Source organism: Pholcus phalangioides, unplaced genomic scaffold (genome assembly GCF_987345545.1).
Source record: "Pholcus phalangioides strain wild (caught in Gottingen) unplaced genomic scaffold, Ppha-v1.0 ptg000004l_1, whole genome shotgun sequence".
Lineage (NCBI taxonomy): Eukaryota > Metazoa > Arthropoda > Arachnida > Araneae > Pholcidae > Pholcus > Pholcus phalangioides.
The window spans coordinates 45930642-45944592 of record NW_028301597.1 but is presented as its reverse complement, the minus strand read 5'-3'; the positions used below and the strand labels follow the sequence as shown (position 1 = coordinate 45944592).

Sequence of the window (13951 nt, the reverse complement as noted above, 5' to 3'; positions counted from 1 at the left end):
GATTGCGTTATTTTTATATATTTTTCCGTCATCACATTTGTAAATTATCCAAAGCACACTGACACCGCGAAGCACTGCAGTGACGCTATATAGCAGCGGTTCTCGTCCAGTACGCACTCTCCAGGGGCTCAGCGGGTACTCAAAAAAAACAGTAAATTTGAAAAAGAATTATAAATAATTTTAAATAATAAAAATAAATCAGTAACTTTGATGAATGAATAAAATATAGGCCTAGGGGCGTCACGACAGTTCAGCGCGGAACTGTCGTAGAATCGCCTACGGGGCTCCGCCATAGACCAGAGAGGGCTCTGCGACTAAAAAAAAATTGAGAATCGCTGCTATTGAGCAACGTGTCTCAACCAAGGTACCGCAGAACTCCTGGGTTACCCGAGACGTAGTTAGGGATTCAACCAAAAAATATTAATATTAGATAGCAGTAGCAAAAATAACCCTTGCTATGTTCTAAATTGTGCACGTTCTATTATGCGCCGGTATGTATTTCAAGGGTTCGTAAATACTTCAAATTCTAAAAAACGCCACTGCAGAACAATGTTTTAGACCAAAGTTTATCTTTGGACCAGAATTTATTTCTATGGCCCTCGTCTTATCTTGGACCCAACATCAGTCAACACTTCATCCAGAATCGAGACCGTTTCTACTTACACTGAATTGGCTTTTTAAGTAAATAGTGAACAAAAACTTCATGAATAAAGTCTATCTCTGGACCCCTAGGCTAGAGTCTGGTGAGCTTCGATCTTGTGAAAATTTTAAGGACGCTTGTCTCAACATCCCCATCCCCACTTTACTTCCCGGAAAGAATGATGTTACAGTGCACCCCCAATCAGCTGGAAATAATAGCTTACATATTTACTCTGGAATATTGTGGTACCAGAACAGGCCTCATCATGTAGGCCCCACGATGAGCCCAGATATGGGCAGTTCTGGTTCTTCTGGATTCTAGAATTAGAGTTACAGTTTTTCCCACTATTTGGCACTTAGAAACTCACATCTATATTTCTTTAATATATATATATATCTATATATCTGTATATCTATTTCACATCTATACAGGAGGTCCTGTACGTGCTAATGCGGCCTCTATCTCATCAACCGTTCGTCGTAGAGGTACGATTCCAATTTGAAAAATGCTCAAAAAGTTTTCAAAAATTAACCGTGTACCAGTTTTGAGAGTGAAAATGCAGTGTGTCACAAAATAAAAAACTAAATTTTTATACGCCCCCCCCCACTCTTGTCCTCCAATTCTTAATTAGAAAGTTGTTGCCCTGTATCTCCTGAGTGCAACAGAAAAAAAAGTGCATGTTTCGAAGTACAATATTCGGTAAGATATTTAAATTCAAAAAGTGGAGAAAAGTTATGAAATAACAACAAAAACTAACGGACGATGCTCCTATCCCCCATTTATGCTGTCTTTTCCCAACTTGTCTCCTATTTTTGAATTCGAGAATATCTCAGCGAATATTGCACTTAGAAACTTGGATTTTTTGTTGTTGGCTCTCAGGATAAGTAGCAATGTTATAATTGGAAATCGGAAGATAGGGTAACCGCATAAAAATTTAGATTTTGTATTTCGTTATACACTGTATTTTCACTGATACAGGGTAAATGTTGAACGTTTTTTGAGCATTTTTTAAATTGAAGCCATACCTCCACGATGAACGGTTGAGAAATGAAGGCCGCATTAACACTTAGACGGCACCCTGGATATCTATATCACAACTCTCTGTAGCAGTTTCTTCACAACCTTCCTAGCTCCCCCCCTCCACTTCATTTTCACCTGTAAGTACATCCGAAGACCAGAAGGGGGAAGAGTCATATCACCCCAGGTTGAGAGCCACAGTTCCAGATAATCTTCTCGTCATCAAAACTTGGCAACCGCAGGTAAAAAATCAAAATTAATCTTGCCAATGATGAGATTGAAGTCAAATTTCACTCCGAAAAAAAGTAATTCGAATTCCCCCCCCCCACAAAAAAATTTTCATTCAGAAGGAAATGAAACAAATTCCACAAATAAAATTATAACAAAAAAAAAGGCAGAGACCATGAACGGCTATTCACTGACTACTGAATGAAAAAGTTAAGGTATTGTACGTACATTTTTTTCTTTTCATTCTTTCTCTTGAAAGTTGAAAATCTATTAAGTGATCCTTTAAGACGAGGAGAGTGATGAGAGCAATTAGGATCGCTTTCCGTCGATCAATAATTTAAAGCCTGATACAAGTTGAAGGGGGTAAAAGACTTTCTTTTCTCCAGCAGGAAAATAAAAAAAATTAGAATGAAAGAAAAAGACAAGAAACCTGTATTCATCCCAATTTTCCCTTTTTTTCCCCCCTTTTCTTACGAGATCTATAAGAAAAGATAGAGAAAGAGTTTCAATTACATCGACCCGAAAGGGTGGAGCGCATACTAAAACGGTTAGTGACAGCTGAAACAAATTGCTGGGATCGGCCCAATGCCCTTCGTCATCAGTTGATGGATCCTTGAGGAATCTCGGCTGGCTTATGAGAACCCCCCTTTTTTTCTTTCAGCCCCCCCCCCTCTCTTCAGCCTTCTATGAAAGTATTTTTAGTTTTTATTTAACTTTCATGTTACTTTTTCCGCCATGTCTCTCTCTCTCTCTCTCTCTCTCTTATCAGCTCCTACACGGAACGCAATATCTCGCTTGCTTCTCTTGGCACACAATAGATAATTCATTATCTTTCATTTCCCCTGTAGGGACATAAGGTCATTTTTAAAAATTATCATTTTCTCTCGAAAACTCTCTTTTTTTCCCCTGGAAAAATTGGCTGTACAATATTTTTTTTTCCCTTCTAAAGAAAGTTTTAAGTTCAATATCGGTTATAAGAACTAGGCAGGAGATCCCTCCTCTATTCTTCATAAACTAGTGTAATTTATAGTTTGATTATATAGTTTAAGTCTTGCTATAAATCAAAGTTTAATATCGTACTTTTCGTGAAATTTTTCATAAATCACTTTTATCAATCAGTTTATTTTTTCCCCTATTTTAGGGAAAATTTGATTGACTATTGATTTTTCAACGCAATTTTTATGAAAAACCATTTAACTTTATATAACCGTTATTTTAGACGAAATGAAAAAAACAAAACAAAAAGTAATGGATTTTTTTTTATAGTTTGTTTATAAGTGCCTGTAGCGTTTCCCTTGTTTAGGTGATGAATTCGTTTTACTCAATTTCTATAAATGTTAGAATTAATTTCAGATGAAAAATGAATTACATTGATATTAAATCAAGAATTTATAGAGAGGTTAAAAATGAACAAGAATGTCATTAATTCAGAATTAGTTAAGCTTTTAGCTACATCAGATCAGATACAAAACTTTAAACTCGCAAAATACATTTAAGGTTGGCTATATATACAGTAGGGATATACTCGATTATTCTGGTACATTTCCATTCGATGCATTAATCAAAAACCGGTCACCAGTTCGAGTCATAACAGTTGTGTTTTTTATTTGATAGGTAGCAGAAGAGTTCTAGTTTAACAATCTTCCTCAATATAATACATATAGTACCGTGTAGTTGTTTCCTATAAAACATGTTTTAGCTAATAAAATTTTATATTTGCCCGTTTGTTGGTTGTGGAAAAAAAGAAACTAAAAGAGGCACCATTTTTTCATGGGGAATAAAATTACAAAATATGGACGTTCAGAGACTGAAGAATTGAGGTTGTCCAAAAAAAATAATTTTAAAGAGTAATTTCACTCTTCTCCAAAATTTTAAGGAATAATTTTGTGAAAAGGGGGGGGGGCGGGTTCCTGAAAGAACAGAAAAATAACTCTATTAAAAAAAATATTTAAAATTTGAAGAATTAAAACTGAATTTTTATGCTTGAATCACGTATCTAGGATACGTACTGGCGAATACTGTTGAGGATGCTTCTGCATGTATGCAGAGTTTTCGCTATGCAAAAAAAAAAAAAAAATATTGTAGAAGCTAGCATATGATAATATTTTTTCCCTCCACATAGATATCGAAATTCTTTGCGCAAAAGGAAGCAACAGGTGTCTGTGCAGGTGAAATTTAAGAGATGCTGCAAGTAATGCATTTCAATTCACAAGGAATGCTTATTAAATTGAAATGTAGCTGATCAATACCTGAAATGGTTCGACTTCTACAGCTTATAGACACAAAATTCGGGGTATCAAAATTTTCAAAATGATCTGAAATATTTTTTATGAACATAAAAAAAGATGAATTTTCGGTCACTCTAACTTTAAGATTCTTAAGTTAGATTTTGCAGTATTTCCGGAGTGTTTTGCATGCCACCTTATTACTTTTGTGCGACATTTCGTCATACTTTTCTTGCTTTCCGTATTTCAAGTTAACAAATTACAAAAGAACTACAGCCAAGTCACTTTTTTGAGATCGCGAGAATCGAACCTTTCCTTCTCCTAACCCTTTGATCTCTTTAAAATGATCTCTCAGTCATACATGAAATACAAATCAAGAAACAACTATATAAAATTTTTATCCGCGATAAAATTTGAGATACATGAACCCATTTCAACTAAGAAAGCAGCCATAAAAATCACTACCAACTCGATTCTGACACGGTATGAATATTCATCTGGATTTCAACTCCATGAATTGAATTTATCCTCACATAGCCTCTTCATTCCTTTCCAATACACCCCTCACCCCCTGAGGAATCAAGCAGTAAGAAACTGTAAGATATAAAAATCGAAAGACGTAGAGAGAAAATGACGTAATGCTCGACACACCTGCCGGAATCCCACGAGGATCTTCGTACGTAATCCTTCTTTTTTTCCCTCAGGTTTAGTTTTCTTAAAACTCTATTTCTGTTCTTTTAATCCCCAGAAAACGTTGTAAGAATTTAATTCTATTTTTTACACGAAAAAAAAAGAAGTAAATATAAAGAGAAATTCGAGTAGAGAGGAAAGGATAGCTCTATATGCTATCACTACATCATCTCCTATTCTCTTCCGGAGAAAAAAAAGGTAAAGCAAGGCTTTGAAAACCAATCTCGAAAAATCGATTTACTGAAAGGTTAAGAGTAAACAGAGCCATGAATAGAGATGTGTCATTCAACGACTACAAAATAAAAATTAAAGAATAAATACTGTATTATTCATGTATAATGCTATATACTTATGTATCGATCCTTTTATTGAAATTCACGGAATACACGAAATACAGATATTAAAATATGTATGCGTTTAAACGGTTGAGTATGTTTCATTATTCGCTGATGTCGGATAGATGCATAAGGGGTGTATCGCGGAATAACTCCGAAAAGAATCGAAGTTTCGTCAGTGATTCTATAATAGAGGTGAAGTGCGCAAGATATTGACGAAAAATTCAACGATGGTTAGATAGAATAGATTAGGAGAATAGATGATTGAATGATTAGATAGAATAGAACAACATAGATTCACAATCGTGAAATGATAATAAAATTATAATGAAATAAATTATAATTAAATGCATATAATAAAATTTATTTTTTTATTGTCACTCTAATTTGAGTGACAATAAAAAGTTAAATTTTATTATATACCGTATTTTCCTGCGTATGATTCGTAGATACTAATTTCACCATTTTGATGAAAAATTTTTCATCCAGTTCGCACAGTGGTGTATTATCCGCATGTAAAAATTTCATTAAAAAATAAATTTTTTTTATAATGGAGCTATTCGCTCTGTTTTTGAAAAAAAAAAAGTCAGATTTTTCTACCCACATCTATCAATTTTTCGAAAAATACTTTTTACATATAAATTTTCAAAATATTTTGTTCTATACCGACCCCTTAGAAAAAAAAAATAGCTGCAGATAACATGCAATTCCATAATTCACCTTCACTCATTTTACTCGTGGGCCGAAAATTTTAGTCATACTTTTTCTTTAATTCTATCAATTTCTTTACTTTTTTTCATCTCTTTTTCGAATGAATTTTTTTATCCCTATTCGAACTTTTCAAACTCAAAAACTCGTATATATCATATCTCATAAACCCATAAAAATATCAACAGAGAAGACCTTATAGACCTGCTGGAAGGACATTCATGTCCCTTGAGGTCAAAAGTGTGTGCTATACATGTTTGTATATGCTTGTATAAATATGTTTCTATATGTTATATTTGTTTGTATATTGTATAGATTTATGCGTACATATTTCGTATTTGGGTTATTAAAAAATATATATATTTGTTTATCACCGATTTACACAAAAATCACAAAAATGTGTATTATAAAAATACCCCCTTATCCCGCGCATACCAGTGACACTAAAACAACACCGTAAACGAGAGGATCACTCACTTAAAACTGTTAAATAAACAACTAAAATTTGAAATAATTTTCTTCAATACAGAACGTTTTGTAAGCTGATGTCGTCACCGAGAAAAAGAGTAGCAGGGCCGTGACGTCATACGGCATCTCCGAGACCGCTCCTACTGAGCCAAGGCGGCAAGCTCAACATCAAAGAGATCAAACAGTTCTTATTATATAGCCCTGACTTTTACTGTCTTTCACAAACTCTAAACACTCAAACAGATCGAAAATTAATTCCGTAGACATATCATTTGGAATGTATTTCTTGAATTACTTCGTAGTGTTTATAGATGGTTATTAAGCCATCATGTCTGGAACGTCGATAATAAAAAAAACCCTGTAGGTATCTGGGAGTGGTTCATGTTAACATTGATAGAAAAAAAAATTGCACGTCTTCGTCCTTATAAGCACCTGTGATCAGTAATAATTATTCTTGGACATGTCCGCTGTATTTTGTGGTCGGTCCTTTACCCGATATACACGGCCGTCAATCCTATCTACGCCTTTATACGATGATGAATACAAAGCAAGTCGTCACCGGGTTGACCGAAGTTTGTGTATTGTGCAGCATCTGCAAACTCGGTTCATCGGTGGATAAAACGTGTGTGTTGTTGTAACTAGACTGGTGAACCCCGTAATGTAATAATACCTTGCGTGATCTGTATATACCGAGCTACGTATATAACTGGTGTAAATATTTTCCTTCCATACAATTGTAAGTTACTTTAACTTTCTGGATAGGAAAAAGTTTTGCCGTAATTTCATTCATATATGTGTTACGGTTAATGCGGTACATCGGTTATTATGAGTAATCACCAATCATCCCATAAACTTTGATAAATTTATCACTTTTACTGGTGATTATGCATAATACCCTAAAATCGGTGGTATATTTGATAAATAAAAAAAAATATCGCTTTTTGCCGGCAATTATGCGCAATACTCAAGCGTCATTGGTGAATTTGATAAATTCAAGAAAGTAATCAATTTTTTTCGGTTTTATGCATAATATTCAAGAGTGGTTGGTAAATTCGACTAATCCTAAAAAAAAGAATGCGTAATGAAAATTTGATGGAATGATACGTGATATCGAGATTAGATCATAAAATTTGTTTGAATAAGATTTCATAATATCGGTGTAAAATCGTAAAATTTATTAAATATAAGAGTTCGTTATATCGAGGTCCGATTGCGGAATTCGTCCAATAGAAGTTTGTTAAATCGGGGTCTGATTGTATACGCTCAAAGTTTATAAAAATTGTTAAACCAAAGTATTTGTTAAATGAGAGTTCGATATAGCGGTGTACAATCGTAGAATTTATCAATAGGAGTTCGTTCGATCATCTGAATCTGATGCCCCTCATGTCCCTCCTAAGACGATCAAAAATAAAAATATTTCTGTAAAAAAATTGAATATTTTGGAAAAAAATTATCTTTACATATCTGTTTTAATCAATTTCTATTACTGTACTTCAATAAATTTCTTTGAACGTTAATAACTCTAAATGTATTTGCTAGTGATTCATTGCAACCCCTCCGCAAGCCTCGGTGCACGTAATTATAAACCTTACAGTCGTAGTAACGCAAGAGGCATTAGGACTTGGTGATTGGTTACTACGAGCAAGAAAGATAGCAAGACGTCACAAAGGGCGGTGCTGTTGATGAAACTGAATTTCACCAAATAACTCACTGGGAACTTTTTAGCATAGGCGGAGATATACTCGGAAGTCTGGGGGGCACGATGATGATGATGATGATGATGATGTCAATTCATATATACGCATATACACTGCTGGCCACCGTAAATGCAACACCCTGAAGGAAGCATGCAAATAATATGAAATTTACAACATGCATTAGTGGAGGTGAGATATGCAAATGATTAGAATTTCAGCGCAGACGCACATCACGCGCGCCTGCGGCGCCACTTCAAAGCGCTATTTAAGGCTTGGAGATTTCGACGATTTGAAGTACGGCAATTGTGTTTTTCTTGTTGTTTTTTCAAAAAAACGATCAATTATGCCTCGTAGAAAACAGCGATCATCTTTTGATCAAGTATCCGAGTTCGACAGAGGAAGGATAGTGGCCTACCGAGATTGTGGATTATCTTTCAGGGAAATCGGTAGTCGTGTTGGACGAAACCAAACAACTGTAATGCGGATATGTGATCGTTGGATGCAGGAGGGTACGACGGACCGACGTGTTCTATCGCATCCACCTCAGTGCACCACTTCACGTGATGACAGGCGTATTGTGCGTATGGCAGTGACGGATCGCTCAGCCACATCACGAACCATAGCACAGCACATTCAGTCTGTACCGCATCATCCAGTGTCTGCGCGTACCATTCGACGCCGTTTACAGCAGAGTGGTCTGTCCGCAAGACGTCCATTGCTTCGTCTACCCTTGGCGCAGAACCACAGACGTCTGGTGCGATGAAAGAAGGATGTGGACGGCACAATGGAATAAAATTGTCTTTACTGACGAGTCACGCTTCTGTCTGCAACACCACGATGGTCGGATTCGAGTCTGGAGACACCGTGGAGAGAGGATGCTGAACAGCTGCGTTATGCACCGCCACACTGGTCCTGCACCGGGTATTATGGTATGGGGCGGTATTGGATATCACTCTCGCACTCCTCTGGTACGCATTGCCGGTACATTAAAAAGCCAGCGCTACATCTCCGAGGTGTTGGAGCCAGTTGTCCTTCCTTACCTTCAGGGCTTGCCCACAGCCATAACAGGATAATGCGCATTCAACAGGATAATGCGCATTCAACAGGATAATGCGCGACCACACGTGGCACGCATTGTCCAAAGGTTCTTCGTCAATCGCCAGATTGAATTGCTTCCCTGGCCAGCTCGCTCTCCGGATCTTTCGCCGATAGAAAACATGTGGTCCATGGTTGCTCAACGATTGACCCAGATTACATCCCCAGCTGCCACACCAGATCAATTTTGGCAACGCGTGGGAGCTGCTTGGTCTGCTGTACCCCAAGAACACATCCAAAGTCTCTTTGAATCAATGCCGAGGCGTGTGGCAGCGGTGATCTCCAACAATGGCGGCTACTCTGGCTACTGATTTTGGCAGGAACCACACTTCACAGAAGTCTATAAATTTAATCATTTGATGCTTGGTCAACATGTTATCTACAAAATAAATATTGTTGCGATATCTCTTGTCTTTCTTGGTGTTGCAATTTGGGTGACCAGCAGTGTGCATTAGATCAGTTGACTCCACCATTCACGCTGTGGCATTCACCCCTACGCCCCCCCCCCCCAATATCTCCGCCCATGCTTTTTAGTTGAACTAAAAAACGAAAGTCATCCTTCTCTTCCAGAATTCAATTTACCACGATATCACCAAAGAAATAACATGTGAAACATAATCAACAACGACGAAAAATTTCAAGTAAAGTAGGAAAAACTACAAAACATTATCTATGGCGTAATATATAAGAGGATTTGAAAATTCCCTATGAATTCCTAGGGATACACAAATGTCGTATGCATATCTTTTGGGTAAACTAGCCCCCTACGCATTTCTAGGAGTGCGCAAGCATGCATATTAACAATTTCGAAGAGTATACAAAAAAATTACTGCACGGATGTGAAAGGTTGGGGAATCACTGGCCTATTGCATTTCTTGTCAATTTATTTTTCTCGCGAAACTTTATGACCTTATATGGAATATATTAATTTATGAAAAAAGTATATTTGCCGTTAATTGGTATTAAAATGACAAATTCCGGCATTTAATGGTCATTAAATGAAAAGATGTGAATAAATTATAGAAATTTTTAGAACAATGTGGAATTTGAAATTTAATCATACACTGATTTGTTTTTCACAATTTGCACACCAATCCATTGAAATCCCCCCCCCCCCAGATATTTTTCCAGATATGGAACCGCTAGCCCTACGCGTAAACACACTCATGAAACAATTTTGAGTTTCAAAATTGATTAAGAGAAAGACGATGTTTGCAAAAATCTGGGATATGGAAAATATATCGATCACATCATATAATATAGTGTATCATACTCTCGAATTACTTATAAATATTTACCGCAATAAAATACTAATTATGAAGTAATTATTTGATTTGTGCATTGAACAGAAATTTCGATGAATATAGGAGTATCTATTAATAGAAAAAGAATGAAAGAAATCATTAAAATATGGAACATTTTCATACAAATTTATTTATTTATTTTTAAAACAATAATGAAGTTGATATCGAATCCATCTTAAAGTTTTATCGAATAATATAATAAAATCTCATTTAAATAAAATAAATAGCAACGAATGTCGTATTTGAAACGATAGAAAGCAGTACCATTCGATAACATTTTTAATGATGAGAATTTTAAGACTTTTTTACCATTGCAATAGAAAAACATTTTTAAAAATAGTAATAAAAGTCAATTGTTTTCAACTAAAGAAGGAATTCGATAGTCTTCTACATAAATTTAATTTTTTTGAAGAATTTTGAGAATTTATAACTATTGTAAACGAAGTTATTTAAAAACAAATTACAGTAATAAAGTCGATTTTTTTTAAATTTATGAAAGAAATCAATATCTCTTGAATAGGTTTTCTAAGTAAAACTTTCAAGACTTCCTTTGCATTGTGAAAAAAATGATTTACTTTTTGGAGTCTTGAGTTTCAGTCATTATATTTGCGATAAAAATTATAATTTGTGAAATGACAATATAAAAAATAAGAATATTTATGTTTGTTAATGAAAAATGAAATTTATTTTCATAAAGAAAGATACCGTCCACCGAAAACCATTACGAAAATTGGATTCATTAAATCGTATTGAATGTTCAGTTTCATCAATCAATATTCGTACTTCATTTCAAAAGCAAAGTATGAAAACTAAAGAGAGAAATAATGATGAAAACTATGAGAAATAATTTTTTTTCGAAATAGAAAAAAAAAAAATTTCACCATATTTTTTTCCTCACATAGTACACACATGAGGTTTCTAAAAATTGCAATTATTAATTATTTTGATTAAACTAAGATTGATTATCTACATTAATTAGAAAGTTAATTAATTCTAAATATTCACAAAAATTACCGTAATTGGACAGGAAAGCATAGTAAATTGATGTCCAATTTTTTAAATATATATATATATATCATCATGCCATCATATATAAAAAAATTGTGCTATTTGGTCACGATTTTTCAAGAGCGATCAAAAATGCGAAAGATATCAATGACATTCAAAATATATATTTAAAAAAAATAATAATTTTAAGACTTCATTTTACGTTGTAAAATAAAACGAAAGTTTTAAATTTAAAGCAAAAGTCACATTTTTTCAAAATCAACACGCTTGAAGATATTTTTCAAAATGAAACTTTCAGGATTTTTTTTTGCCACCGTAACAGAAAAATAGTAATAACAAGAAATCAATAATGTTCAATAATTTTTTAAATAAACATTTATAGACTATTTAAACCGAAAATTAATAAAAGAATATGTGAAAATAAATTACATCACTATATTTAAATTTTATTAATTTATGAAAAAATCGATACTATTTAATAAATATTTTTTGAAGATTTTCAAGATTTTATAATCATTGTAAAATAATCATTTAAAAATAAATTCGTAATAAAAGTCGTATTTTCTAACTTATAAAAGAAATCAATATTCTCGAATAATTTAAAAAAAAAATTGAAGTCGAAGTTCGGTCAATATATTTGCGGTAAAAGTATAGCCTATGCTATGATAATATAAAAGATACTAAAACATATATTTTCTAATAATGAAATGCAATAATTTCGTAACATTATCCATTGAAAATCATATAAGAACCGAATACACTAAATCGCAGCATTATTGGATGTTTTATTCCTTCAATGAATATTCATACAGAATTTGAAAAGTTAAAAAGCAAACTATAAAGACATCCTAGGTAAAAATATTGAATGAAGTAAAATTTGAAATAATAAATAAATATATTATTTAAAATTTCTATTAATCTACGAAAAAGCTTTTTTTTTCAAAAACTTAATTGTTTTCTTATTTAATTATAAAAAAACATTAATTATCTCGAATCCATTATCGTGCATTAAAAAAGTTTTTAATATTTGAAGGGGTGTATTGAAAAAATATATATATTTAATCGGATTTGAAATTATAAAAGACATGAATGCCATTCAAAACTTTTTTTTTCAAAGATAACAAAATTTAAGATTTTTTTATCTTTGCAAAATTATGTATATTTGAAAATAAAAAGCAAAAGCCGCATTTTTTTAGTTTACTTTTAATAATTACTTTTCAATAATTTTTTCGAAAATGAAAATTTTAAGACTATTACCAATGTAAAAGAAAAAAAATATATTAAAATAATAAATTCCTATAACAATAAAAGTCATATTTCATGAATTTATGAAATAAACCTGTTATAATAAACCTTTATTACCACTTTAACAAAGTCTTTATTACGACTGTAAAACAATGATTTAAAAATGAATTAGTAATATAAATCGAATTTTCTTTTTTTTTAATAAAAGGAATCACTGCTCTTAAATAATTTTTTTAAATAAAAATTTTGAGTAAAATTTCGGTCAATATATTTGCGACAAAAATTATCATCTTTGTAATTGCAATATAAAAGATATCAAAATTCATATTTCGTAATGATAAAATGCATTAATTCTATGACATCATTCATTGAAAATCGTATCAAATCCGAATTCATAAAATCGTAGCATTATCGAATATTCAATTCCAGCAAATGAATATCCATACTGAATTTCAAAAGACACCCTAGGAAAAATATCGAATATCCATACTTACTTGTTGCGCAAGTCCTCTCAGCAAAACAGAGGAGCAGTACTATCAAAATTCGTGGGAACATAATTCTTTATGCAAAAATTTCGAACGGTATAGAAAAATTCCTCTCGTTTCATACACTATGCCAAAAAACTGTCCATAGTTTCACATTTAATTTTCTGCATATTTCAGTGAATTTTCAAGCACTGTATATCTTGAATTTAAAAAAAAAAATGGAATTTGTTATTTCCTCAATATTCAAAGATATCGTAATGCAGAAAAAAAAAAGACAAGAGCACGCACAAAAAAAAAAACGCGCACACCACATTCGCTACGGAGACATTGATTTATGAGGAAAAATGATAATCCCGGAATCTCAGTTTTCCACGGAATTTTCTTCGTAATATCGCTTTTTTTATTATTATTATTATTGGCACACAGTGATCATTGATTCTTTGGAGAAGTTACACGTATTCTAGAGAATTTGCCCGCGCTCATAATTTTTTCCTCGATTCCGTGACTACTGTGCTTCCCGCGGCGGCAGGATCGGCAACCGTTGTGTCTTGCGCGTGTATTTCGCACGCACACAACTCCTATCACACACACAACCCACCGGTATCAATACCTTCGCCAGGTGTCGCTGGTTACGGGAGAAGATCAAACCCGGAGAAGAATAAAAATTGAATAAAATAATAAAATAATGAAAAAAAAAATAGATGAAATACTGCTTCAACGAAAACTCTTCCCGCTGAAGTTATTTACGACTATCTCACGCTTTCGCGTAGTGTTAGCCGGTGTGTGTTGCTGTTTTCTCGGGGATC

At 33.4% G+C, this 13951-nt stretch overlaps 1 protein-coding gene across 1 annotated transcript in view; it reads right to left on the bottom strand.

Moving 5' to 3' along the window:
• Nucleotides 1–13704, bottom strand: part of LOC149087699 (neural cell adhesion molecule 2-like) — a 271875-nt gene extending 258171 nt beyond the window's left edge. Inside the window, exon 1 of the mRNA XM_089231589.1 lies at nt 13155–13704. Within this exon, the coding sequence (XP_089087715.1) occupies nt 13155–13215 (61 nt within the window). The 5' untranslated portion in view covers nt 13216–13704. The remainder of the gene's footprint in view (nt 1–13154) is intronic.
• Nucleotides 13705–13951: the final 247 nt, after the last annotated feature.